The sequence below is a fragment of the Alexandromys fortis genome, unplaced genomic scaffold (assembly GCF_014885135.2).
Source record: "Alexandromys fortis isolate MF-2015 unplaced genomic scaffold, M_Fortis_MF-2015_v1.1 scaffold_27, whole genome shotgun sequence".
NCBI classification, from domain to species: Eukaryota; Metazoa; Chordata; class Mammalia; order Rodentia; family Cricetidae; genus Alexandromys; species Alexandromys fortis.
In genome coordinates, this window is record NW_026067952.1 from 2,396,497 (window position 1) to 2,423,955 (window position 27,459).

The 27,459-nt window shown below is 49.7% G+C and overlaps 1 protein-coding gene across 2 annotated transcripts; it reads right to left on the reverse strand.

The window, feature by feature from the left end:
• Positions 1-5,148: 5,148 nt before the first annotated feature.
• On the reverse strand, positions 5,149-18,893 carry Slc2a10 (solute carrier family 2 member 10). Of its 2 annotated transcripts, XM_050151289.1 has the most exons (5): positions 18,662-18,887; positions 12,301-13,575; positions 11,711-11,833; positions 9,769-9,904; positions 5,149-7,924 (listed from the first exon to the last, which is right to left on the reverse strand). In XM_050151289.1, exons 1-5 carry the CDS (start codon positions 18,663-18,665, stop codon positions 7,846-7,848), a joined length of 1,617 nt encoding a protein of 538 aa, XP_050007246.1. In that variant the 5' UTR covers positions 18,666-18,887; the 3' UTR covers positions 5,149-7,845. The 2 variants fall into 2 exon arrangements, 1 of the variants encoding a protein (XP_050007246.1); XR_007593419.1 differs by lacking the exon at positions 5,149-7,924 and having other exon boundaries at positions 12,294-13,575; positions 18,662-18,893.
• Between the last annotated feature and the right edge of the window lie 8,566 nt (positions 18,894-27,459).

A 27,459-nucleotide genomic window follows, 5' to 3' on the forward strand; every position in this document is an offset into this window, starting at 1 on the left:
CCCAGGTACCTGGTTCTCCCTCTTGTGGCCATGTAGTGTAATAACAGCTCCGTTTCCGATCAGAATCAGGTACCCTAATAATGCAGTGATCAAGGAGCATGGACTCGCCAGGCAAGGTCCACAGGAATCTAAACATTTCTCCCCAGTTCTGATATCATGCTTTTATTTGGAAAAAATTAAATAAAACCACAGTAAATATAAATAAAGCCACTTAGCATACAGAAACACATGTGGAAAAGGCATCTTCCTCTTCTTTTATCCCCAAAGACGTGAATAGTGTCCCTTACATTGAATAGGCCACACCCTGCCCAAGAGGTGATAGTGTGCGTGTGTGTGTGTTTGTGCATGTGTGTGTGTTTGTGCATGTGTGTATAACGCACGCACACACATGTGAGAGCACACACTATGTGGTAGGATCACACTACAAATTCAGTTCCATTGTTTCCTGCATGCAGTAAGGACTGCAGACCCACTGGATAGAGAGCAGTTGGCGTCATCCTCACAACAGAGGTTTTCATAGGATTTTAAGATCTATTCTTGGATCCATGGCCATTGGTTCTGATTGGCTTTTTACGTTAATCATCAGCCAGGCGCGTGCAGGGCGGAGGGGAGACGTCCAGGAGAAGATGGTGTCTAAGCTGCACGGCCGGTCCTGTTATTGCCCAGTTCACAAAGACTGGTGGATTGCCACACCGTGCGAGTTCAGGAAGGAAGAGGAAGCGGTGTGGGTGTTTCCTGTGCCTGATGCAGGCAGGAGAGGACAGACAGAAGGACCAGCAGGGCAGACAGCGCAAAGAACTCAATAACCAGGCAGGTGTGGACAGGGAAGTGAAGGCACCAACATGAGTGAATGGGGGGGGGGGTCTTCCTGCTTCCCATTTGGCTGACACCCAAAGGCCAAGGCTCAGTGGGTAGCTGGAATCCTTCCCTCTATTCATGTAGGAATCACAAAGAGAATGACTGGATGGATGGACAGATGGAAGGATGGTCAGACAGATGGAAGGATTGACAGATGGACAGACAAATGGAAGGATGGCTTTGGGAGCCTTAGCTCGGCGCTGGCCTGCAGCGGCTGGAAACAATGAGAGCACCAGCTGCTTTGCTGCCTGCTGCAGCGAAAGCATTCAGGGTGCCGCATATTTCCTGCCACCCACACCTCCAGTCCAATGGTGCAGAGACATTTTTACTCTTTACTAAAGCCAAGGATGAGGGGACTCCCCTGTGTCCCCCTCACAGACCAGCATCCATGAGCTAGGTGTGGGGGGCATTCCTTGGGGATGTTGGCGATGGGGACCCACACCAACCGTACATGCACTTCCTCACAGGTCTGTATGGTAAGCACCCTTTCATGCATGTCTTTTTCTTATGAATGAGCTATTTGGCCCCTTGAAGGACAGCTGACAGACCCTTCAACCTGCTTAACTGTGCCTGCTTGCCTTGAATGAGGAGCTGTCAGCCAAGCAACCTCTTCATTGACAACCAGTCAGACTGCCCTGTAGCTGTTGTAAATGTTCCCTGATCATTCTGGGACAAGCCCACTCCAGCTGCAAAGACCACTGTCACCACAGTTGCTGCAAGCCACAACCCCTTCATCTGGAGGCTTTGGCTCAGTCTTGACTGCCCTGAGAAAACTGTTCTGGCTTTGAGCAGCTCCACCCAGGGTAGAACAGTCTCAGTGGGCTCCAGATGCACCTGCTCACCCTATAGCTGGTCTCACTCAGGACAGGCAGGTTGTACCTCCCTCGTGACTCCCTGTGACTGGTTCCATGTGAAGATGCCATCTTAGTCAGGGTTCTTCGTGCTACAATGAACCACCAGGACTAAAAGCATCTTGGGGAGGAAAGGGTTTCTTTGGCTTACACTGCCATATCACAGTCCATTATCCAAGGAAGTCAGGGCAGGAACTCAAGGCAGGAACCTGGAGGCAGGAACTGAAGCAGAGACTATGGAGGGGTGCTGCTTACTGACTTGCTCCCCATGGCTTGCTCAGCCTTGCCTTCTTATAGAACCCAGAACCATGTGGGCTGAGCCCCCTCACAGCACTTATTAATCAAGACACAGACTTGCACACAGGCCAATCTTCCGGAAGCATTTTCTCAATTAGGATTCCCTCTTTCCAGATAAGTTTGGGTTTGTGTTGAGCTGAAAAAAAAAGTCAACAAAAAAACAAACAAACAAAAACCACAATCAGGACAGCAGTGAATGGCACAGCTATTCGCCCGGAGGAAGGGAAGCCACGCCCAAGCAAGGCTGAGCTTGATGGGGTTTGAATCCTACGCAGCTGCGCAGCTGCGTTGTGTCTCCTTCCAGCTCTGTGAGCAGCCTGTTTCTCAGTCACCTTGAGATGACTGGGAAGCTTCTCTGCCATGTGCTACCTGCCTAGTGTTGCAGCATCGGGCCCAATAAAGGCTTCCCTCAGAAGGACTTCTGTCTATGTTTGGTATTTACCAATGATAGGGCAGTCTGAGCTGGAAAATGAGCCAATCCCAGGTCTTCCAGTTCAGCAAGGAAACCGCTAAGAGCTCCAATGAGTGATGGAGAAACTGCAAGAAGTAAGGACAAACTGTGGCAGACACATCCCGAAGCTCAGAGGTCCTGGGCGACAAGAGGCTGTAGCTGTGAAGAGGGGAGGCTGTGAGCCCAAGCTGCACAACTATGAACCCCACTCCCACGAGAGTAAAAGGGCAGTAGTCAAAGAGCCGAGGCTCACAGGCTGTCACTCTGGGCAGTGAAAGCTTAGAGCCAGGAGCCTCTGGCTCTCAAGATACAAACTTTCATTTTGTAAATTCAGTTTATGAGTCAGAGCGGTTGACGCTGAGAGCTACCAGCGTGGTGAGTCAAACAAGTAATCTTGGTGCATGGAAGGCTGAGGCAGGAGGATTTCCAAGGGGTTCCAGACTGACCTGAGCTACAGAGATAAGGGGGGGGGGGAGAGAGAGAGAGAGAGAGAGAGAGAGAGAGAGAGAGAGAGAGATTGCCTACCCACAGTTCTAGAGAATTTGGTCACGTGGAACCAATCCATTTCTGGGAAATTCTAAGTTTTAGAGACAATACCTGCTTAGCCTCTGAAGCACAATGGATTGCTGATCTGATTGGAACAAAGTGTGTGTTTCTTCCAGAGACTTGTTCTGAACCTTTAGAAGCAGTTGGCTCTGGGTCAGCTGACAGTCCCAGTAGAATACTGCTCCAAAGAGTGACAAACCCAAGCAGGTGTCAGACCCTGGGCCACCTGCAGGCAAACTGGAGAGTTGAGAGTCAGGGAAGAAGCACCCCCAAATCTTAGAAAGTATGCTTGCAGCCCCTGACTCTGCTCTTTCAATAAGTAGAACTCGTAGCCCTGTGAACAACCTCATGGCCAAAGAAAAAGAGTGACTGGGCTGGCCATTCCTGTAGATCCACTTGCCGTGGAATGAGAGCTCCTGACTGGAAATCTTAGGGGTTTGTTCAAAAACTAACTCACTGATGGGATCAGGAAAGTTAGCATGGCTGATGTGAGATTCCCCTCTGTATGCTACGAATATGTTTTATTACTATTGGTTAATAAAGAAGATGCTTTGGCCTATGACAGGGCAGAATAGAGCTAGGTAGGAAAACTAATCTGAATGCAGGGAGAAAGGAAGTGGAGTCAGGTAGATGCCACATAGCTGCCAAAGGAGAAAGATGCCAGAACCTTACCAGTAGGCCACAGCCTTGTGGTGATACACAGATTAATATAAATTGATCAATTTAAAAGAGCTAGCTAGGAATATGCCTAAGCTATTGACCAAACAGTGTTGTAATTATATAGTTTCTGTGTGGTTGTTCGGGTCTGGGCGGCCAGGAAACTAAAAAGCAGTCTCCACTTACACATGGCCCTTGATGCCCCAGTGTGGAAGAGCTTAAAGCACTGCTTAGCGCCTACAGTGTTAGTAAAAGCAGGAAAGAGCTGATGTGTTTGGGTTTAACCAACAAAAATGTCATAGCAACCTTTTTTTTTGTGCCCAGCTCAAAGCCAATTAAGTTCCAGCAGACGGTAATGAACTGTGGTATCCAAGTTCTGCACAGTTGCCAAGTTCTCCCCGCAAGAAGTTGAAGGATGATTGACAGAGGGTCCCAGAGAAAGTTTTTTGGATAATATCTCAGTAACCACCAGCCTAGACCGTCAAAATCAGAGATACAGGGTGGCGTCCGGCTCCTGGGTCTGGAAGAACTTAGCAAGTTCACAGGGCTGAGTGCAGGGGACACAGAGAGAATGCAGAAAAGCACAGACGAGGGTGAGAAAGAAAGCGAAAACGTTCTGTTTCCGCTGGCAGACTCGGTCTCTGCCAGGAAAACTGGAATGTTGACTTGGCGCACATGTAACTCAAGTTTCTACACAAGCAGAAGTCAAGAAACAGCCAGATGCTGGGATTTGCTGACTCTGCTCTTGACCTTGGCCAGGACATGGTATTTCTGAACTCAGCTTCACAAGTAACTGGACGTGGGGCTGCACACCTTTAATCCCAGCAATAAGGAGGCACGAGTTGGTGGATCTCTGTGAATTTGGGGCCAGTCTGGTCTACAGAGTGAGTTCCAGGACAGGTTCCAAAGCTACACAGAGAAACCCTGTCTCAAAAAAACAATAAAACAAAAAGTATAACAGAAAAGAAGAGGATGTGATATTTCTGCTTATCTTTCTGCATTTATTTTCTTATTTTTGTCTCACTATATAGCTCTGGCTGTCTTAGAACTCACTGTGTAGACCTGGCCCCAAAACTCACAAAGACCTATCTGTCCCTGCCTCTAGAGTGCTGGAATTAAGGGTGTGTGCCACCACACTGGCTCTTCTGTCTTCATTTATTATCTCAGAGGAAGAAGTGAGCAGACACAAAAACTTTCTCTGTAACACATAGGATGTGGGCGGTCCTTAGCATTTACATGTAGAGTTTTCAGTGTTTCTAAAAGTGTTAAAAAGAAAAAAAAAAGATTTGGGGGCTGGAGAGGTGGCTCAGCAATCAAGAGCTCTTGCTGTTCTTTCAGAAGACTCAGGTTCAGTTCCCAAACATACCAGGTAGCTCACAACCACCTACAGCTCCAGCTCCTGGGAAACTGGTGCCTTCTTCTGGCTTCCATGGGAACCAGCACACACACACACACACACACACACACACACACACACACACACACACATAATGTTTTAAAGCATCATTAAAAGATCTTTTATTTAGTAACTTTTTTTTTTTTTACAGAAATGAAACATTATAGGAGTTACTTGAACCCAGGTACAAGCTAGATGGCTCTAGATAGGGAGTTAAGACCTCTCCTGTCCCCCAACACTCCTGGTCTTATGGCCTTGAGGTTACTGCCTGTAGTATAGGGTGTTTATCTCATGGAAACATCCTGTTCTACAGGGCATTTTAACCTGTGGATTATTATGAAAATGATTCCTTCCTAAGCTGTACTGTTTAATTGATAATAATAATGTTGGTTTAAATAGAGCTTTTTTTCTTTTTCAACACAGGGTTTCTCTATGTAACTTTGGTGCCTGTCCTGGAACTCCTTTTGTAGACTAGGCTGGCTTCAAACTCAAAGAGATCTGCCTGCCTCTGCCTCCCAAGTGCTAGAATTAAAAGCGTGCGCCACCACTGCCGGGCTTAAATAGAATGCTGATGATAAAAAAATTAAACAAGGAAGAATCCCACAGCTAGAACACATGGGTTTCTATTGAGGAGCTGCATAGACTGTGGCTCGGGTTAATGGTTAAGGAAAACAATTGAGTCCCGGTGGCCCAGCTTGCTTACACTCTTTTAACCTGGGAGATGGGCTCACAGGGCTCAGAGTGCATCACAGCTGAAACAAAGCCTCATGATAGCATCAGGTTAGATCACATGTTTTGATAATAGCTTTGAGGTGAAAAACCCAAGAAGACAATGGAAAGTTTTAGAAAGGCACACAGCTGAGGAACCCCTTAAAGTCAGGACACAAAAACAAAGTAGCCCAATTGTTGCTAGCTAATAAATGCCCTTTGTTCCTTGGTGATCAAAAGGGTTGATTAATCCCTTGTGCCCATTTCTGCCCTCAATCTCCTGATATAAAAACTATTGATGAATGGTATGCATCTCCAAAGGTCAGACATACACCAGAACCCCTCCCTCCATCAAGGCCACGAGCAAGTGTCTGCTGAACTGACCAGAGTGGAAGGATTTTCACACACACCCCGTTTTCTGGGCTGTTTTCAATATCCCGGCTACACGCAGGAGGCACCTTACTCCCTGACCCCACAGTTCTCACCTCCAGAAAAATCAGACAAACCACAGACCACGTCCTGGTCTGCAGTGTTCCCTCACCTCTGGGATGCAAAGACACAGCCTGGTATTTTCTGTGAAGGCATTGAATGTAGGACCAGTAAAACATGCGGTACCTTCTGCCGTCTCCATCAGACACACGTGAGGATGACCCGGCAGCCCGGAGGAGGGAGAAACACGGGTTTGGTTTGTGTATTTACCTATTTATTTAGTTGGACAAGGTTTAAAGCCAGACTGGCCTAGAATGCTCAGTCCTCTAACTTCAGCCTCTTTTGAATGCTGGGATTACAGGCATGAGCCACTGCAGCTGGCTGGAGATAATGAAGTCTGAGTATTGGCTATTAGAATTACACTAATCATTTATTATAAATTAAAACTTTTTTTAAAAAATAATGGCAGTGCTTAGCAACCAGTCTGCAGAAATCTTGACCGTGTGGTAGTCGGCTCTGAGGAGCCAGCACAAGTTGAATCCAGCACGCCACTGACTATAAATTAAATATCTAGAAAAAGAGCAAGGTCACTGGACCAGGCTTGGAGACCAGAAGGGTGTGGTTTACACTGCCAGTGAAGCCAGCTACCCAGTGTTCAGCAACCAACTCTGTCTTTTTTATGTCCTTATGCGACCTCTGACCTCAACCACTTGCTGAACTCCAGCTGACTGACCCCTTACAATACCACCAAAGGAGGTGCCCTGCGTAACACAGAGAGCAGAAGCCCCTAGGACTCATGGAAGACCCTCCTGAGGGAGATGGGGTAAGTTAATATATCCCGAAGGGCACAACTCTGCCCATTCAACAGGTGGAGAAATTGAGGCTTGGGGAGTCAATAGCACCCAAAGTAGAAGTAATAACAGCCAACACCAGTGAATCCTTCCAAGCCCTTCTTTCTTTCTTCCTTCAAAGTCCCCCGCCCTTCCCTGGCACTTGTCACGTGTTGGAGACTAGCTCTTGCATTCCAGGAACACTTTCAAATCTAGGAACACTTCCTACTAAAAAAACTCTGTCCCAGGGCCACGTGACAGGATCCTCATTGAGCGTTTCTGTCCCTGGTCTGAGAGTTAGGAGCACCTAGTCCAGGCTTCTATGGGACACACGGGGAAAACTGGGACCAGGGTTAAAAGCAACAGCCTCTTCCCAGCCAGAGTCCCAGTGTCTGATAAATATCCTGGACAGGAGGAAGGGAGTGACCAAAGCAGAGGCTCCTGATCACTAAGATCCTGGCGAGTGGACAAGGAAGGCAGAGACTTGCAGCCTCTGCTGGCTCAGGGCTCTTTGGGGGCACACTTCCATCCGGGTCATCTGAGAAGCCCTTGGTGAAGAGACCACAGAGAACGTTACTACAAACAATCGGACAAGCCAACTCCATGGGAACCCTGACGCTTGCAGCTAGACCTTCCAGAGTCCTCGGAATCTCACACCCAAAATGAAGAGTTGGGGGTTCATCTCTCACCCCAGCAAGAGGCACCCTCTAGGGCAGGGGTCACTATGGTAGGAAACTTGGATCATGAGTTCCAGGCCCCAGCAGGCTGAGAGCTGGAACTGCAGAAACCAATGTACTAGGACCTTCCAAGCAGACGGGGCCCTCAGGAGGCTGAGGAGACCTCCAGGCGATGGTACTGGATACCGCTGGGGTTCTGCCTGTGGCCAAAGCGCAGAGGGAACCTGCCAAGAAAGCACCATATGATCAGAGAGCCACAGGCCTGGGACCTTCCCCTGCAGGAGCAACAGACCTCGCTGCCCCCACCCTCTTCCGCACCTTCCTGATTCCTTCCTAACGAGTCTACCTCTGTTCTCCAGTCTGTGCAGTACTTCAGGGCTGGCTGTGTCTCCATCCAGTCACTGTGCCCTTTCTAAACTCAAAGCCAGACCCTTCCATGTCCCTGTGAGGACATGTGAGGCTTGTACCACTCTCCAAACACCAGAAGGGCCATCACACCAGCCAGGGCCTCTGTTCTTCCCTCCTCCCGAACATACTCCTTCTCCACCCAGCTCTGAACCACTGGCCTTCTCCCCACTCAGGTAACAGCTCCCTCACTGGCTGCCCTAGAACTCCATGTCACTGATAACCAGGGTGTGGCTGCCACTGTTCCAGGCAGTGTTTCCAGAAGAAAATCACTGAACGCCACAGAACCCCATCCGCCTCACCACAGCCGGGGTCACCATGTACCTGGGGAATTCTCAGTACACCTTCATGCAATGGCTCAAACACCAACACCCTAGCTAAAGGAACTGCACCACGCCCGTATCACCCCTTGCGGTATTCTACTCTGGGAGGTCAGCCGACCCCTTCATCCTGCTCCACGCTCCACCTGTTCCTTTCAGCTACAGGCTGGCTCTATATCACAGGGACTTAAAAACCCCTTCAGGCCATCCCAGAAATAGAACAGGCAGCCAGGAACTTCAACCGCAGGAAAGGTGAGGGCATTTTCTCGTTGCCATGGCACCCCGCGGCTTGTCTCCCGTCATTTCTGCCAGGGCGCTAAGATTCTGAAATCCTGTTTGTGGCCCCCCGTACTGGAAGTGATCTAACTCCATCTGGCTGACCTGACCCTCCCTCCCTCCTCCAGTCCCTTGTTGTGTGTGTGTGTGTGTGTGTGTGTGTGTGTGTATCTCTTGTTCCTTGCCGAGGTAGGACAGGCCCCCACTTCAGGGTCTTTGCATTTTCTACTCCCCCCCACCACTTAGGAATGCCCCCTCCCCCATCTTTCCATGGCTGCCTCCCTCCTCACCAACTGAAGTCACATCTACTCAGTAAGATCCTTGCTCTAACTGAGCCACAACCCCTGATCCTCTCTCTCTGTCCCTCTCTGTGCCCATCTGTCAGATGAGCCCCCAGCAAGATACGCGGCTTCATTTTCCTTCTCATTAAATACCATCAGGTTAGGCCGCTCTCCTTCAGCAGTCTGTTGGCTCATTTTCTGCCCCTTCCAAACTCAAACAGCAGTTCATTGGGGACAGTACCTCGCCATGTTTGACCTCTGCCGCATTCGCAAAGGCCTCAGTCCCTGCCGGGGACATAGCTGCAAGGACTTAATATAAACGCCAAAGTCCATGACTCTAAGATTTGGTGGTTTTCAAGATTCCAATACTCTGTGGTTTTGTAATTCATTTCCAATTCCCTGTGAGAGCCTGTCATGGTGGCGAGAAACTGGCAAGGATGAGGTCAGCTTGAGCTCCGCAGCAAGCCCCAGGCTAGCGTGGACTACATGGCAGGACCCTATCTCGAAAGCAAAACATAGCTCAGGGGTTGAATGCTTGGTTACACATGCAAAGCTCGGGTTTGATCCCTTCACCACACACACACATCCAGGGGCTGAGCCTTGAGGTCAGTACAAAAGCCACTGTCAGATGGTGCATAGTAACTGAAGGAAAATGGCTTGGGGACAGTGGCAGCAAGGCAAGAGGAGATAGGAGCATCTGGCCAAAGGAAGAGGAAGGATCCTGAGGTCCTGGAGGGTCCCTCTTCTGAGGCACCGTCCTAGCCCCCAGCCCCATCTGCCACGTACCTGTTCATCTGAAATTGCTGCTCTATCTCAGCCAGTGACTGTCCTTTTGTCTCAGGAACAAGCAAGTAGATGAAGGCCAGCCCAAGGACAGCAGTCAGCCCATAGATCAGGAAGGTCCAGGCCAAGCCAATGGCACCTTGGGACACAATGTTGGGAGTGTGGGCCAGGAGCCGAGCATCCTGCTCTTGATGCCCATCCCGCCCAACATGTCCTAGGGTGTAAACCCAATTGTTCACCCATGTAAGGGCCAGGGATGCCCAGTTTGCAGAACGGCCGACAAGTCACTGGCTGTCCCTGAGGCTGAGGCCACCAACACATTAAGGGCAACTTGTACGCAGGGGAAAGTCCCTCAGTCAGAATGCCTGGGTGGAGATGTAGCCAGCTGCAGAGACGAGCCACAACAAAGGTGGCTCCAGGGCTTCTGTTCCAGAAGGCCACAAAAGGGCACTCTGCAAACTGACCTAGAGTTGACTGGACCTGAGCCAGGAGAACAGGAAGACAGGGGCCACTTCCCCAACCCAGAATGGAGGGCTCTGCCCAGGGCTAAGGACCACATTGGAGATGACTGCAGAGGTCTCTATCGTCAGCCCATGACAGGGAGAGGGGGCTTGACTGAAGGGACTCTGTAGAGGGGGAAGTGAGGTTTTGTGTGGGTGCCTTTCTCTGCAAGCCGACATCACCCTCCCACCAGCTTCCCTGAGCAGTGGGATCTGCCCCCTGGGTTGTCTGTAGGACCAGGCTCTATCCTCTGACACCTGGCTGGACTTAGGAATGACATTTTCTCATCTGTGCAATGGGGGTGAGGAAATGGCAGGACTCACCATGAGTTCCTCCTCTCTATCCTCCCTTGATGTGGGAGTGTCATATATCAATCTGTTGATTTCATTGGTTAAGTTATAATAAACCAACCGCTTGGCCTCAGCTTGGAACATAGATGGGAGGAGTAAACAGAATAGAATTCTGGGCGGAAGAGGAAGTGAGGTCAGACTCTGCTCTGCTCCCGGAGACTCTACAGCTCTGCTCTCTGGAGCAGAGACACCATGATGGACGGAGGCTAGAATCTTCCCGGTAAGCACACCTTGGGGTGCTTACATACATCATTAGAAATGGGCTAGTCCAGGTGCAAGAATTAGCCTGTAAGAGTTCATGGGCCAAGCAGTTCTTAAATGAATACAGTTTGTGTGTTGTTATTTCGGGCATGAGCTAGCCAAGCGGCCGGGGTGTTGGGGACGCAACCCCGCCGTTCATATTTCAACACTCCCTCCCCGCTTTGTCTTGTTCATCCATCCGCACAGAAATGTCCGGAGGCAGGGGCAGTCGGGAGAAAGAAGGCTGGGAGGCCATCAGGAGAGTGGCTCCTCCAAAGTGTTCCACAGTCTCAGAGCTGGACATGGAAACACTTGACCATGGGGAGCAGAAAATAACCCGCTCCTAAAAACTGCCCAGAGTGAAGGAGCCCTGGGCATCAGAATGGCACCAGCCATTGGCCCTGGAAGGGGCAAGTGATCTTGGTGGGTCAATGAGAGCTAGGTCCAGGATCTGGGGTGCACTAGAGGCCTGCTGGCAGCCACCTTTGTACCACGAGGCAGGAATGTTTGTGAACAAAGACCCTGGGTAACCAGGCGGTGGGGCACAGGCCTTTAATCCCAGCACTCAGGAGGCAGAGGCAAGTGGATCTCTGTGAGTTTGAGGGCAGCCTGGTCTACAAGAGCTAGTTCCAGGGCAGGCAACAAAGCAACACAGAGAATCCCTGTCTCAAAACAAAAACAAACAAACAAACAAAAAACTCTGGGTGATCCGCAGAGTTAAAGAGTGAAGGACAGTCCCTGAAGTAGGGAAGCTCACGACTGGCTGTGTGAGGCCACCCACCCCACTCATTTAGGTGGTTTGAGATGGAATATTCCCTTTGGGTTCACAAGCTGGGCTGCATCAGAGTACTCACCAATGAGGTCGAGGAAGGAGAGGCTGATAAAGAGATTGGCCGCCCAGTTGAAGCTGCTGCAGAAGGCGAAGGCTCTCCCTCGAATCTCCACTGGGTAAATCTCACTGAGGACCAGCCAGGTCACTGGGGCGAGAGCAAGAGGGTTTCTGGGCACTCGTGAACTGGACAGGCTAGCTCCTGTCCTTGTTAGCTGAGCCCTGTGTCACATTCTCGATCCCAGATTCTCCCAGCTGCACATCCCCACACCCCTGCAAGAATCCCAAGGGCCACACTCTCAGGTTCCTGGGACACAAGACATTCAGTGCCAACAGAAGAAGGGTCCTAGGCGAACTGGTATGTCTGGTTTTTATCTGGTTCCTCTCAGATAAAGCTCTTCTGATGTAGCCACCCAGGCATAGATCCAAGACTGAAAGAGACCTGAAGTTTAAAATTTGGTAATGGGGGTGGGAAGCTTAGGTTTCAGCCCTGGAGGAGCCCTTTGATATAAACAAGGAACCCCAACGCCTCAGTCACCCCCTGCTAATGCTCATGTATCCCTAGATGGATAAGGCCCACTAAATGGGACAGAAGCCTCTGGATTTACCTCCTACCTGGTCCAAATCCAAAGGAGAAGGCACTCACGTAGACCATCATGCAGATTAGTGCAGACCAACATAGCAGGGTGTGCTTCAAGATGGGATCTGGGGGAGCTGGGGAGGCGGCATTCAGAGCTGGTCCCAGGGACACTGTGGTGACTGGATGGGGCTTGGTTCTCTCAGCGATTGGCAGGATTGGTTGTCTTTGGTCCTCACTGGTGTGCAGCACTGGTGATGGAGATGAACCCTTAAGCAGACCGGAGCTTTGAGGCAGGTCCGTCTGCTGACTGGCGTTGGATATGGCCAGGCAACCGGGGCCCGAGTCCAGAGACACAGCAAAGCTGACCAGGCCTATGCCACTGACAGACAAGGCCATAAGAGCACATCCAGAAAGTAGAAGGGCTCTACGGCCCGCACGGTCCACCAGCCCCGTGGCAGTCAGGGTGGCAGCCACCTTCACAGTACCAAGCCCCACAGAAGCCAGCACAGCTGAGGAGCCTCCATGGAAGCCTACAGAGCGGAAGATGGTGGAAGCGTAATACAGCACATTGGGCTGGCCTGTTAGCTGCTGGAATAGCACCAATCCCAGCCCCACTACGGTCCGGCTCCGCATGCTGTCCCGGGTCTTGAAGAGATCCAGAAAGGCGTATCGTGGCTTCCTCAGGCCTGGTTTGCTGGTCTCCCCTCCCTGGAGGGGGATGAGGTCTTGGTGGACCGCTGTGCCCTGTGCTCCAGCAGGAAGGAAAAGGAGGGCGAGCGACTGCAGGAGGGCAGGTGCAGCCGCCCAGCCAAACATGTGCCTCCAGCCCCAAGGGATGCCAGCCAGGACATAGTTGAGGGCATAAGAGAGCAGAATGCCCACAGTGATGCCCACCTCATAGAGAGACACCAGAACACCCCGCTGCCGCGGTCCCACCAGCTCTGAGACATAGATACAGCAAGCCATGGAAGACAGAGAGATGGCAAAGCCGACGGACAAGCGGCCCAGGAGTAGCCAGGAGAGGGAGCCGGCCAGACCCAGAATCAGGCTGCCAGCCAGCAGCACCACGTTGCTCCCCAGGATGGTCCGTTTCCGGCCATAGCAGTCAATGAGGAAGCCTCCGAACAGGGAAGCGAGGAGAGCACCCAAGAGCAGACTGCCCACCAGGAGCTCCTGTTCCAGGCAACTCAACCCGAAGTCCAGCTGCAGTGGTAGCAGGGCACCCGATATGACAGCCAGTTCATAGCCAAAGGTCAGGCCACCCAGCAGAGACACAGAGGCACAGAGCAGGAGGACAGGTGGGCGATGGCCTAGAAAACAAATGTGACAGGGTAGGGCTCAGACTGACTCTCACCAGAGGGTCTGTGTGTCCCACCCTCCCTTCTGTCTATCAACCTCCATCTACGCAGCTGTCTACTGTCCAACCACCTGTCTTCCCTCCCTCCCTCCGTCTCCCTCTGTCTCTCCCTCCCTCCCTCCTCCTTCTATCCTTCTTTCCTCCCTCCTTCCCTTCCTCCCTTCCTTCCATTGACACATCCATTTATCTTTCCATCCCTCTAATCATCCAGGCAGACATCTATTTACTCTGCCTGTCTCTGAGGCCACACCCTCCCTCTCTCATCTATCTATCTATCTATCTATCTATCTATCTATCTATCTATCTATCTATCTATCTATCTATCTATCATCTATCTCCAGTCAGCCAATTACTTCCCTTCCCTTCCTCTCCTTCCTTTTTTTTCCCATCAGCTCATATCTGTCTATAACTTATACCCATCCATTTGTCTATCTATCCACCCACCCACCCACTCACCCATCCATCCATCCATCCACCCAGACAGTTGTCTGTCCTCCCTCCCTCCCTCCCTCCGGACCAGACTGTTGTCAAAGCTGTGCTTGGCGTTCACAGCAGCACTCTACCATCATCAGCATCATCCAAGCAGAACAGAGAGGTTACAAAACCATGTTTTTAAGGCCACAGTAAGGGGTGGAGCTAAGGTGGGGTGGGAGAGCTTTAGAGCTCTGGGCTGATCTGCAAGGGTGGGAGAGGCTGACAATGGCCAGCTCATGAGGGTCACTAGGACATGAAGACTCTCAGTCTTAGGGGACAGGCCTTACACAGGGAGTGAGGTAATTGTTGGTCTAATTTTTAAAGAATTGATTTCAATGCTTTATGGAGTTGCTGAGTGAAGTGGATGGAGTTGTCTCAACGTCTAGTTACTCCTTTTTTTTTTTTTTTTTTTTTTAAAGACAGGGTTTCTCTGTGTAACAGCTGCCCTGGAACTCACTCTGTAGACCAGGCTGGCCTCAAACTCACAGAGATCCACCTGCCTCTGCCTTCCGAGTAGTGGGATTAAAGGTGTATGCATCACTGCCCAGATACTCTTTTCTTTTTAAGTTGGGGGAATTAAAGGGGGATACAAAGACGCTTTAATATACATAGTAATGAGGACAAGACAATATGTTAGTCAGAAGAGAAAATTCTATTGTATAGCTCACCAACTGTGTGACACTAGACCAGTCTCTTCCCCTCTCTGAGGACTCTCAAATTGATCAGGCTGTCCCCAGACTTCTGGGCTTTATGAAATAAATTACATCTTCAAGTAAGGAAACCAGGAAAAATTGCAAGAAAACAGCTCCAAGGAACATGCGAATTAATGAATTTAAAGGAGATGTTAATGAAGTAGTGAGGGATGGGAGAGTCCAGGATTGTTGGCCAGTAAGCCTGGAGAGTTTGCACAGGGTGAGAAAGAAAATGAGGAGACAGAAACACAAACATCAGGGATATAAAGGGACCGTGAGCAGAGACACTGGAGGAAAACAGAGACCAGTGGCCCAGTGTTTGTCAGCCATGATCTCCCCAGTGCAGGATTCCCCTCCATATGCTGTGACTATCATTGGTTAATAAAGGAACTACTTTGGGCCTATAGCAAGCTATATGGGAAACAGAGCTAGGCATGGTGAACTAAACTGAATGCTGGGAGAAAGGAAGTGGAGTCAGAGAGAAGCCATGTAGCTGCCCCACCAGAGACAGACGCTGGAACTTTAGCTGGTAAGTCACAGCCTCGTGGCAATACACAGATGAATAGAAATGGGTTAAATTGATCTGTAAGAGTTAGTCAATAAGAAGCCAGAGCTAACGGGCCAAGCAGTGATTTAAATAGTATGGTTTCTGTGTGATTATTTTGGTTCTGGGTGGCCGGGATGAACAAGCAGCCCCCTCCAACACTCCCCTACCTCAGCTTGTCAGCTATGATCTCCCCAACCCTCAGCTCACATCCTCAATGTCAATAGGTTCCTACCTTTAGATGGGCAGGAACACCCCACCTTCAGAACCCTGAGCTTCCAGACCACTTGACCTTAACCAGTTAGAACTGGATGTCTTCCAGTTCAGCCTCAGAGTCAAGCTGCTTTTTCTTGCCAAGCATGTTTTTCACAAATGGATTAAGTTTGGGGCTGCTATTTTGATGTCCCCCCTTCTATTATGACTAATAATAATCTTACTAACTCATGTGTTTGGGAACTGCCACATTGGCACTGAAGCTGTACAGGTCATTCTTAGGTTGAATTCAAATCCATACATTTAAACATAGATATTTCTGGAAGCATCTAGAAGCAGCCAGCTGCATCTGTCACTCCCGCCTCCACACACTGGTGATGTGATAGCCAGATTTCCTGAGTGCAGTCTCTGGTCCTGGCACAGCTTTGATCACCAAGCTTAATAACTCATTTGTGTCTCACCACAGCTTTATGAGGTGTGTTTTGGAATTACCTATGAGGGAATTAACTCATGACCAGAAAAAGGCAAAGCCGGTGGTCGGCACTCCTGGTTAACAAAAGCTGTGTGGTAGGACTTTGTTCTCTCACTCCTGCCTCTTCCCAGCTGACAGACAATTTTTATGCAGAGGCAAACGTTCATGAGGAAAAAGTCATCTCATTTTCCACCCTCTCCCTTATCCCTACCCCCAACATCCTGCCACTCATCTTCCCTGTTCCTGACGAGGGAAGCATCTAATAAAGATCACCGCCTGGCCCCACTGCCCTCCCTCCCTTGGTTCTGAGGTTCTGTCAAGCTACGTGAGGTGACTGTCATGGCTTATACATGAATTGGCCCCACAAAAATCTCATGTTGTTGGGGGGACTTGAGACCAGCTGACAGTGTTATTTGGGAAGTTTCTGGAAACATTAGGATGTGGGACCTTTTTGGAGGAAGTAAGTCCCTGCCTCCCTCTCTTCTCTACACTCTGCTTCCATTCCACCACAAAGGGAAAAGGCCCTTCCCGCCCGCCATGCTTCCACGACCATGCCATTATCCCCTTCCGCCATGCGCTTCCACCACAACATTATCTTGCCTTTAAGCAGTGGACCAAATATTAAGACTATGGCACGAGTGGGGACCATGGCAGGTCCCCTGGTGAGTGATGACCACGGGCGGGAGAGACAGATACACCATGCAGGCAGAGTTTGAGTGCAGAGTGTATTGAGAGAAGGGTATAATGGAGGGGGGGGAGAGAGAGAGAGAGAGAGAGAGAGAGAGAGAGAGAGAGAGAGAGAGAGAGAGAGAGAGAGTTTTTTGGAAGTGATTTTTAAACAATATCAAGCTGGTTGTTATGGGAATTTCAAGGCAGTGTAGCATTCAGGCTATGACATAGTGGTTGCTAGCTGCTTTTTGCCAGGTTCACCATGAGGAGTTGGGAGCGAGAGCTGAGCAGCCCAGCCTGAGAAGCCTGTGTAAAGCTGGAGCTGAGGAAGGCAAGGTCTCTGAAGAGATTCACACCATTAAAAATAAGCCACGCACACTGTACTGGGACAATAGGTAGGAGACTTTGTGGGCATCTCAGAAATCCACCAAGTCCCAGCCAGGGAATCAACGAAGCCAGAACTTAATTAAACGGCTCTCCTTGGGGTACCGAGAGCCCTTGGGGGTACCGTGCTGGCCCAGACCCATCTAGGAAGCCGTTTCCTCAGGGTTTGTATCACCACAATCAGCTGGCCGGGGACTGTGAGGCCACTGCAGTGGATCCCAGAGGACCCTGCTGCCCCTTGAGCTGATGGCAGAACATTGGTGTGGAAACCCCAGGAAGTTAGAGGTACCCAAACTGTGAACCATACACCAAGGAAAACCACAAGGGAGCCTGCTCAGACAGAGGCGTGTGGCCGTTGATGGAGACAAGGCTGCTCAAGCCCGTGGAAGCTCCCATGGTGACACCATGAGTCCCAGATGCCAGACCTGGATCTCCAGGAACTACTAGTTACCTTCCTGGGTTTGAGTCTTGCTCTGGCCCAGTTTTTCCTTGTGAATCTCCTGCTCCTCCCTACTAGAATGAGGATGTTTATTCTCTGGCATGGCCGTCAGAGAATGGACCTTTCTGAACCTCATTATCTGCAAATGAGACACTAGTTATATCAAACCAGGGTCAGCTCCTATGACTCTCCACTGGACAGCCTCGGTAGGGTTTTAACAGACAGTTCAAGGTACCCGTAACTTAAAATCTCCAGCTTCCCCTGTCATTTGGAATAACACCCAAACTTCTCCTCACAGTCCTCGGAGCCCTGCACAGTCTGTGCCTCCTCCCCTTATCCCCTGAGCTCCCTGACTTGGACCCCACTGTCCTGCCACCTGGAAGCTCTTCCTCCAGATCTCAGCAAAACCCATATCTGGATAAAGTTTTGGGTCTGCCTTGGCTCCCTCTGCTACCAAAGGAACACACCACCGGGCCTCTGTAGCTCTGTATGTCACACAGCATCTCATTCACTACCCCCAATTTTTCACCTCCAAGATTGAGAGCAGTTTCCCTTGTTTACTGGGTGTCCCAGTCTGTGTGTGTGTGTGTGTGTGCGCGTGTGCGTGTGGCCTGAACTATATGCCCATTGAAGAACGAGGGACTGACTATGGCTTTGAGTTTTTGAACTCAGAAAAGTTAACAGAAATCTTGGGCTCCTGCCGTGGCAAAGACATGAACCCTCTCCTCTCGCTGGAGTTGAACCCAGCACAGGAGTTCTGGCTAATCCTTGCCTGTCAATGTCCTGACCTAGGGCAGTACCCACCACTTGGGTGCTTAGCAACCTGCTGGCTGGCTTGGCTCCTGGGCGTATGGCCCAGTCTGCAGAGCTGTAGTCTCCCCAGAGTTGTCTGCAGAGCCCCCGGGGAACCTCAGCACCCCAAAGAGACCCTGAATGCAAAACCATCCCAAGTCCTGTCTGCAGAATCATCTCATTGGAACTCTTGGGGGAATCCCTGAGGCCAGGCCACTCCCCGGGAAGGCGGATTGACATGGGGAGGGGCGCCTCTCCTACACTGGGTCGGGGAAGTGACGGGGGGGGGGGTGCGGGTGGTTGAAGGCCCAGGCCTGCAGTTCTCCCAGCCCGGAGCTTTTAGGCTCCTTGGCGACTTACCCATAGCTAGCGAGCAGCGCAGGCTGCCCGCACGTCCCGGTCTAATGCCTGCTATAGCAGTGGCGACGAACTTTCCCTGGCCTGAGCCCTCCCACCGCCGCCACGTTGGCCAGCCTGAGTCTGGGGGGCGGGACAGAGGGTAGTCTGGGACCGCCCCGCGACCGCCAATTCCGTGGCTGCCCAACGAGGGAACTTACTTCAAGTTTCCCTGGGAGGGATTGTCACTCCACAAATAGTTTCCACAGTCACTGTGGCCCACCCTTCCCTGGCCTTCCCAGTGTCCACATACACACGCACACGCACACATACACCCTGTGTCAGGCCTCTCCCAAAACACACACACCACACCCCCTGTGTACACACACACACACACACACACACACACACACACACACACACACAGAGCACCTCTGAAATCCCAGGCATGTAGCCCCGTTCACTTTTCATGGAGGTCTGGGCACCAGCAAGCCGCAGGAGCACTAGCCTAGACTTGGGGTGGCCCAGGGGACAAGGCAGACTCGCTCCTTGTTCCTTAGGAGCTTTCTTTCCAACGGCAGAAGAAAATGAGTTGAAGTCAGAAGGGCCGGCTGCATCAGGAAGGGCGGCACAACACTAAACTGGGCGCTGGGCCAGGCAGTTGGGGACAGCTGGGTCGGTCTAAGGAGGAGAAACTTCAGCTGGGGCCTGATGGACCAGGCCCAGGGGACAGCAAAGGAGCCAGTGGAGTACAAAGGAACATCACAAGTGAAGGCTGGGGCTCTGGAACCTACGAGTTCAGAGAGGTCAAGTGGAGAGGAGTCCATGGGCCAGGGAAAGACAACCCCAGACAGTGGGGCAGGGCCATGAATATGGGGACAGTGCTTTGCCAGGAAAGTGCTCTACCCTTTAGTACATCCCAGTCCGGGAAGGAGGAGTTCTATTCCAATTGATGGGTACAGGAGCAAGGCTGAGAGCTGGACAGCTGGCAGGAGAGATGAGGCTCTTTGGGCTCAGGCAGCAGTTGGGATGGAGACAAGCGAGCGAACCAGAGGAGATCTGGTAAGGACTTACACACTGGAAGGGGAGTGCCGTGAGGCTGGGAAGGGAGAACAAGGGTTGTTTGTCGCTGTATGGAGTCAGGGGGTGGCTGACCCTGCACCTAGGCTGGGGACAATGTCACTAATTCTCACTCCAAGACCACATGCGGGCTCAGCACACAAGTGAGCACAGCCTTTGGCAGCCTCCCGTGCTCACACATAGGCTTCCACGCTCATGTGTTCACACTAGCTCAGCCTTCCTAGTAGACATATGTACTTCCTCCAAGTAGGCCCAGTGTCATGGACACAGACACATATCTTGCAAAGAGAGGGTGTCGACAAAACCTTCTGGGGCAGGGCCCTTTACAGTCTGAGAGGAATGGCGGGGAGGGCAGCTTGAAAACATGGTCCCAAGTTCTTCACGTTCTCCCTGGTGTATGGATACCAGGAGATTGCCCGGAGTAGCAAGCTATGAGACTACTGGGCTGAGGCTGGGACGCCGGGATGCTAAGCCTCCAGGTGGGTCTGACTAACTGGGCACAGTGGCACACACTCTCTGGGAAGCTGAATTAAGAGGACTGGGAGTTTGAGGGCAACTCAGGCCGTGTAGGGAGAGTCTCTCACACAGCTAACAAAGACCTGCTGTCAGCCATGCTGTGAGAAAGCCCACACTAACAAAAGTGGCCTGAAGATGACCTCAATATACAGCCATAGCTTCTGCTCATCTCGAAGTCAGCCTCTGTGAGATGCCCCCAGCCTCCAGGAGTCCTGACCAGGCCATGTCTTAGATACCATGAAGCAGTGACAGACTGGATCCAAGGGCCCCAGATCCCATGCTCAAGTATAAGAAATGGTTAGTTAGCTGGGTGGTGGTGGCACATGTCTTTAATCCCAGCACTCTGGAGACAGAGGCAGGCAGATCTCTGAGTTGACAGAATTAGTTCCAGGACAGCTAAGGCTATACAGAGAAACCCTGTCTTGAAAAATCGAAAGAAAGGAAGAAATGGTTGGTTAAGCTGCAAAGTTTTAGATCAAATTGTACAGCAATAATAACTGGACTGAAAACTGAATCCATCGAGTGAAATTACTTTTGAAAATTACTTAACATTGTTGGTGTTTTGTCTCCCTGTTAACCCCCCACAACCTAAGGAGGTAGGAACTACTCCAATCGATTCCCATTTTGGAGACAAGAAAATTGAGGCCAAGGGAGATGGCGCACTTGCTTGAGTAAGCCTAGGTACTTTGGCACTGCTCTGGCCAAATCAATCAACAGAATTGACCCATGAGAGGGCAGGTTAGTTTGGCTCATGGTTTAGGGGGGTGCAGTTCATCATAGCTGGAAAGGTATGGTGGAGGTCATGCTGGTAGAAACCCATGTCAGAGACACCTCCAATCATGACAGACAGGAAGCAGAGAGCTCTGGACAGAATGAGTGGTGGAAATGACTTCAAAGGTTCCTAGCAAACCACTTCCACCAGCAGGCCTCGCCTCAAGTCACCACAGCCCTCAAAATGGCCGGCAAGTTGGACATTCAGATGTGAGCTTGTGGGGTGTGTGTGTGTGTGTGGTGGGGGTATTTGGGATTCCAACCACAAGGAGTTTCTGGGAAACGGAGCTCCTGATGCGGCCCTTCCAACCGTCCTACCATACTACCGTTCTGCACAAACTTCCTCTTGGCCAGTCCCATATGGCAGCTCTTCCTTCCTCTGTGGAGCTGTCACCGGCCAGTTCAGTAAGAGTTGTTCTACTCCTGAGAGACGGTCCACAGAAGTCGTGTGACTGGAATGGCCTAGATGTTTTTGGTCTTTGCGGCTCATGCTTGCTGTAGAGATGTGTGCCTCCCTGACACACAGAAAACGGAGGCCTCCTTCTTCATTTGACCCTCTCAAGGAGGAAGCTCCTTTCAAATACACCCAAATAGTCCCTACCCCTTGGCATTCGTGTCCCAGAGCCATCCACTCCTTTGGCTTCCCTGCCAGTAGTCAAGTCCTAGGTTTCTAAAAAACAGAAGATGCCAAACTGCCATTTACAATCTGATTATAAAAGTTGGCAGTGTCAGCCTTACTCTGGGTCACTTAGCCATTGTTCTGACAAAGCCACTTGCCACAGTGTGAGATGCCCTGTGGAAGCCTCCCCACTGAGGGCAAGGCTCTCCTGAGTCACAGTGCCGATGCCTCCAGGCCCTAGCTGGTGGGGAACTGAGGGCCTTAGATCAGCTGCTTGTGAAGAACTGAACTTCAGCCAAGATCACAGTGTGCTCAGGCCTCTTCCCCCAACCCTGGCTGACTAGCAAGTCCTCCTTGATCTCAACTTTTGACAGGTGTATACACCATAAGGAGATTAATTTTGCTTTAAATCATTAGGTTTGTAGCCATTTGTTCCAAAACGATAAATAGCTGGTACATATTCCCTCAGTATTCATTACCTTGATCGAGAAAAGGAGAGCCTCACTTAAAAGGAGGAATTATGGTCCAGATTGTGTACACACACACACACACACACACACACACACACACACACACAGGAGATTGGGCCTATTTGCCTTCCTAAGACTCCTTGACCTTGAACACACTACAGATCTGATGATTTATTGTGTCTCCCTACTAGAATGAAACCTTGGGAACAAGAACTTCTAAAAACTCTCTTTTAGGGATTGGGGATTTTGTCTACCAAACTCAAGGCCCTGGGCTCAGTCTTCAGCTCCTAAAAAATGAACAAACAAAACTCTCTTCTATTTTCTTCTTTACTCCAGCATATGGTTCAGAATAAAAGTCCAGGACTCACTATGCCCTGGTCATGGCCAACGCTCAGTGACAACTGATAAGGGCTGTGGCTTTGAAAAGTTTCTGTGCCCCGTAAGCCTCCCTGCTGATGCAACGATCCAAATCAGACCAAATCAAACCAATGCTCCCCAGAGAGGAGACAGGAAAGGAAGACTGGAAAACCAAGCATCTGTTTTCTGGGGGCCAGGTTTCTGTGGGAGTGGTCTTGAACATCTCTGGGGAGGGGTCATCATTTGGTAGATTTTCTGAGATGGAGCAGGGTTTGGAGAGAGATGGAAGAGGAGGTTTGGGATGGAGCTTCCACCAGAACATCCCAGACTCTTTGGGTATATGGATGCCAGAGACTGGGGTGAAGCCTTAACCCAAACATCCCAGACTCTTTGGGTATATGGATGCCAGGGACTGGGATGAAGCTTCCACCTGAACGGCCTTCCTTGTACTCACCTAAGTAGCCAGCTTAGGAACCGTCCTGGAGTCAGCCCATAGCAAGAACACAGATAAAGTGAGGCATGCAGAGGGACTGTGTTCCCTTGGGCTCTGAGGCAGGGACAAGGCACCATTAAACATCCTTAAACACTGTGCAAAGCTGTAGAGACTATTAATTTTGATATGGCACTTCTTTAAGTTATTATTATAAGCACTCTCTCATGCTTTTTTTTTCTGTAAATAAGTAAAAGTGTTCAGAGCAGAGCCATTCAGGTCTGTGAGTGGCAGCGACTGACCCTTCCCTCATATCTTAAAGCCTGGCAGGGGAGCCATCAACGGAGCAATCACTTCTCTGGCAAGTGACTGGATGGCCCTGAAGGCAGTGTGACTGTTTTGAAAGCCTCGTGATCACTCTGAGGAGAGAGCAACCTTGAAGATTACCGTGGCTGAAGCCAGGACTCCTGTCCCAGGAGGCATTGCTCCAGTCATCCTGCAAGGACTGAGGCAGGCTGAACCTAGATAACCTTATTCTCCCTCAGAGAGGGATGAGGAGTCCTTCCTCACTAATTCAGAATTCCAGAGGTGGTGGGTGTTAGGATCCAGGCACACCTTGGCCCTGCCCCTTGGGAGTCTGGCACAGTGTATCATACCCTGCGCCACGCCTCTGTGCATGGCAGACAGCACCCTGTCCCTTTAAGAGACAATCCCTGCCTACTCCTGCTCTTTTCCTTTCTGCCATTTCTCTGAGGAGGCAGCTTTCTATCTCCCTCTGTCTCTCTTCTTTTTCTTCTCCTCTCTCTCTACAACTCTGTCTCTTTCTCTCAGTCTTTTTCTCTCCCATTCTCTCTTCCCTTCTCCATTCCCTTTATCTCACTACACTTCACAGCTCTGTCTTCATGGTGTATTCATCTCCTGTCCATGGTCTTCACTGGCCATGGGACCCCCAGGGTTCCAACTCGTGCTGTAATCATAACATTGGTGCTGTGACCCAGATGTGGTGGTACATACCAGTAGGATTTGCTGAAAGACGTAGGGGCAGGAAGATTCCAAGTTCGAGGCCAGCCTGGAAACTTAACAGCGGGGAAGAGGCAAGAGAGATGGCAAAGGCCAATGAAAATACAGAGAAGGTATGAAAGCTAAGTCAAGGAACTATGGTCTTGTCTGTGGAAGAGTTCCTGGGAGCTAGCTACCAAGTTCTAAGGACAAAGGGGCTCAGCATCCAAAGTTCCAAACTAACGCTACTCCCTGTAAGAGCAAGGGGTTGACACCTGAGGCTCCAGCAGCCACAGCTACTATGGGGATCTGTGTGCCCTGACACCTGATGTCATAAAATAAATGTGCTTTCCTGGGGAGCAATCCTGCCAAACACTTAGAGATTAGTAAAGGAGAAAGCCTTTAATAACAGTACTAAGGAGAAACCCTTTAATAACAGCACTGGACTGATTCCTGATCCGGCTAGCACACAAAAGGAAGCCAGCCCCGAAGAGAAAAAGGATACATTCCACGTACACTGTCATCTTTAAATCTCTTTCAAGTCCTGGCCTCAAGCTACACTTCTAACAGTTTAAACAAGATGCCAGAGATATTTCATAAGCGCATCAGTGTTAACCATTCAAATATGTTCCCCATAAGAGAACGTGGACTTGATAGCAGATGAGGGATTAGTGGAGGCTGTCATGGTATGAGAGGTGAGGTCCCTGTGAGCTCTTAGAGGAATGCTCTCTGCTATGAGAATGGACCTAATGGAGTTGTAAATCAGGCTTGTCTCTTTTGCTATGGGAATGGGCTGAACTGCAACAACCTTGGTGAACAACCCCCCCCTTTTTTTCAAGGCAGAGTTTCTCTGTAGAGCCCTGGCTGTCCTGGAACTCACTCTATAGACCAGGCTGGCCTCAAACTCAGGGATTTGCCTGCTTCTGCCTTCCAAGTGCAGCCTTAACAGAAATGCTTCTCAGTGAACGTAAATTTCTATTATGGCACAAAACTGTTTCTAGCAAGCCCAATGATACATGATTTTTCTTCCAATCACACTGAAAGCATGCTTCCTTAGCTAAGTCTACCTTGTGTAACCTAATTATACTGGCTAAATTTCTGTACCCTTGACACAGGCTAGAGTCATCTACGAGGAGGAACCTCAATTGAGAAATGCTTCCATAAGACTAGGCTGTAGGCAAGCCTGTAGGGTATTTTCTTAATTAGTGATTGATTTGGGAGATCTCAGTCCTCTGTGGGTGGTGTTATCCCTGGGCTGGTGGTCCTGGGTTCTATAAGAAAGCAGACTGAGCAAGCCATGTAGAGCAAGTCAGTAAGCAGCACCCTTCCATGGCCTCTGCATCAGCTCCTGCCTCCAGGATCCTGTCCTGTTTGAGTTCCTGTCCTGACTTCCTTCAGAGATGAACAATGTACAATGAGGAAGTATGATCGTGATCCAAATAAACCCTTTCTCCCCAACACTGCTTTTGGTCATGGTGTTTCATCACAGCAATAGCAACCCTAAGACACTAATATTTCCTAAGCAAGAGTATCCATGATTCCTTTGTAGTATCAATTTTGTTCCAATTTCTCTTGTGTCACTGATGCAAGGGACCTGTGACACTAGTTGACCCTGACTGCTGCTAACTGCTGCTGCGAAGAACCAAGAATTACACAAGCTGTGAATTGCTGGGCCATGGCAATCCAAAGCCAGACCAATCAGTCTCTAAGTTGGGCATCTGGATCCGTAAGTCTCTGGCACTAGAGCCTGGACCATGAGCCCCTAGTTATCAGGAGTTGCAAGCCTCTAAATCAGTCAGCCCCACCCATAAACCTTTGGCACACAAGGGTCCACGTCTGCCAGCACCAAAAGAGCCACTCCTCACTTCTTTGTGAGTTCTGGTAGAGTCAAAGGACCCAACCCACTGATAGGCTGGTACAGGCCCTGCAAATTCAAATCAAACAGCATCTGCGCAGGTCTACACAGTGTTATAAACGAGGGAGCAAGCTGGCACTGTGGAGTGCTGAGGTCTCTAGCAAACTGAAGGCCACAGGTTCACACAGGCAGCAGCAAGCCACAGAGAGCTGTCTGTGTTGTCCACTTGGCAGCTGGTGATGACAATGGCTGCTGGTGCTGGGTCTCCAAAGGCAGGCTGGGGTGGCCCCTGGTGGTGCTGGGTCTCCAAAGGCAGGCTAGGGTGGCACCTGGTGGGGCTGAGTCTCCAAAGGCAGGCTTGGGTGGCCCCTGGTTCTGGAATGTGGGTGGTTCCTAACATTCCTCCCTTTTGTTTATTATAAAATGTGAAGAAATGTGTAAGGATAGCTGGTGAGGCAGAAATGGAGGTGCCTTGTTTTTTAGACTGCCTCCTGTTGTCTGGGGGCATTGACAATTTGGGAGACCCAAGAAAGCTGGGATGCTGACCACTGCTGCCTAAGGGGCCAACTTCCAAGCATCAGGAGGCTTGAAAAGAATCCACAATCGGTGTGGAATCCTTCTCTATTTGAGGGGATTAGAGAAAAAGACACTCACACACTCTCTTGATGGTTTCCTTCAGACCTCTTTTGTGCTCTCTATTTTTATTTTCCTGGTGATTTCCTTTCCTCGGTCTAAATGTTTTTCTTCTAACACTACCTTTATTTTTGATGTTTCCCGTCTACTTCTCTCATTCCTGATGTTTTCCTTCTAACTATCTCATTTTTGATGTTTTCCTTCTTGCCCATTTTAACTCTCTCTCTCTTCTTTTCCTTACAGCTTATATATCCCAGCAAAATCTCTCAAGTAATATAAGAATCACAATGTGGTTGCATTCTCTTTTTCAAGTGAACGATTACAATGAATACAAAACAAACAGTAGAAGCTGCATGTTTTCCATGTCCCTTACATGAGTAAACATTTTATGTATTACAGGTGAAAAACAAATTATCCCAAGAAAGCCACATACGTTCATACACAAGCAACTTGTTATAGATTAACCGTGTGGGCAAACAAGATATTCTTCTCAGTCAGCTCTTGTAGCACAAATTCTAGGCCTTTTACTGGCAGGCTGTATTTTGCAATTACAAAGAAAAGGCCAATTATTTCATTATTTATTGTGAAAGGCAATCTTATAAGGAGTCTTAAAAGAACCACACACCTAAACTTTTATATGTGGAAAATAGTCAGTCAGCTTTATTTTAAATCTTTAGGGCATATACCCACACATCAATAGTTTTTTTATATCAGGCGATTGAGGGCAGAAATGAGTGTAAGGAATTAATCATCACCTTTAGTTGTCCACCAATCCTAGAAAGAAAGGCTCGCCAACTCATGATAATTGGGCTGCTTTGTTCCTGTTCCCTGACCTTAACAAGTTCCACATTCAACTATGTGCCTTCCTAAAACTTTAGATTGTCTTCTTGGGTTTTTTTTTTTTTTTTTTTTCCTCAGAGCTATTTGGCAAAAATATCTTGTCTAACTTTGTTATTTTTAAAGATTTGTTTCAGCTGTGCTGCACTCTAAAACCTGTGAACACATCTCCCAACATTAAGGTTAAAAAAATTTAAGTTAGCTGGGCAACTGGTACTCAATTGTTTTTCTTAATCATTAATCTAAGCCACAGTC

Excerpts from the sequence above, each read along its gene's own strand:
- Slc2a10 (XM_050151289.1), bottom strand. Across the intron at positions 11,834-12,300 it reads CTCCTTTGGATTTGGACCAG|TGACCTGGCTGGTCCTCAGT; the intron begins GTAGGAGGTAAA and ends CTCTCGCCCCAG. Across the intron at positions 7,925-9,768 it reads CAGCAATTTCAGATGAACAG|GTTCCCTCTGCGCTTTGGCC; the intron begins GTACGTGGCAGA and ends CTTTCTTGGCAG.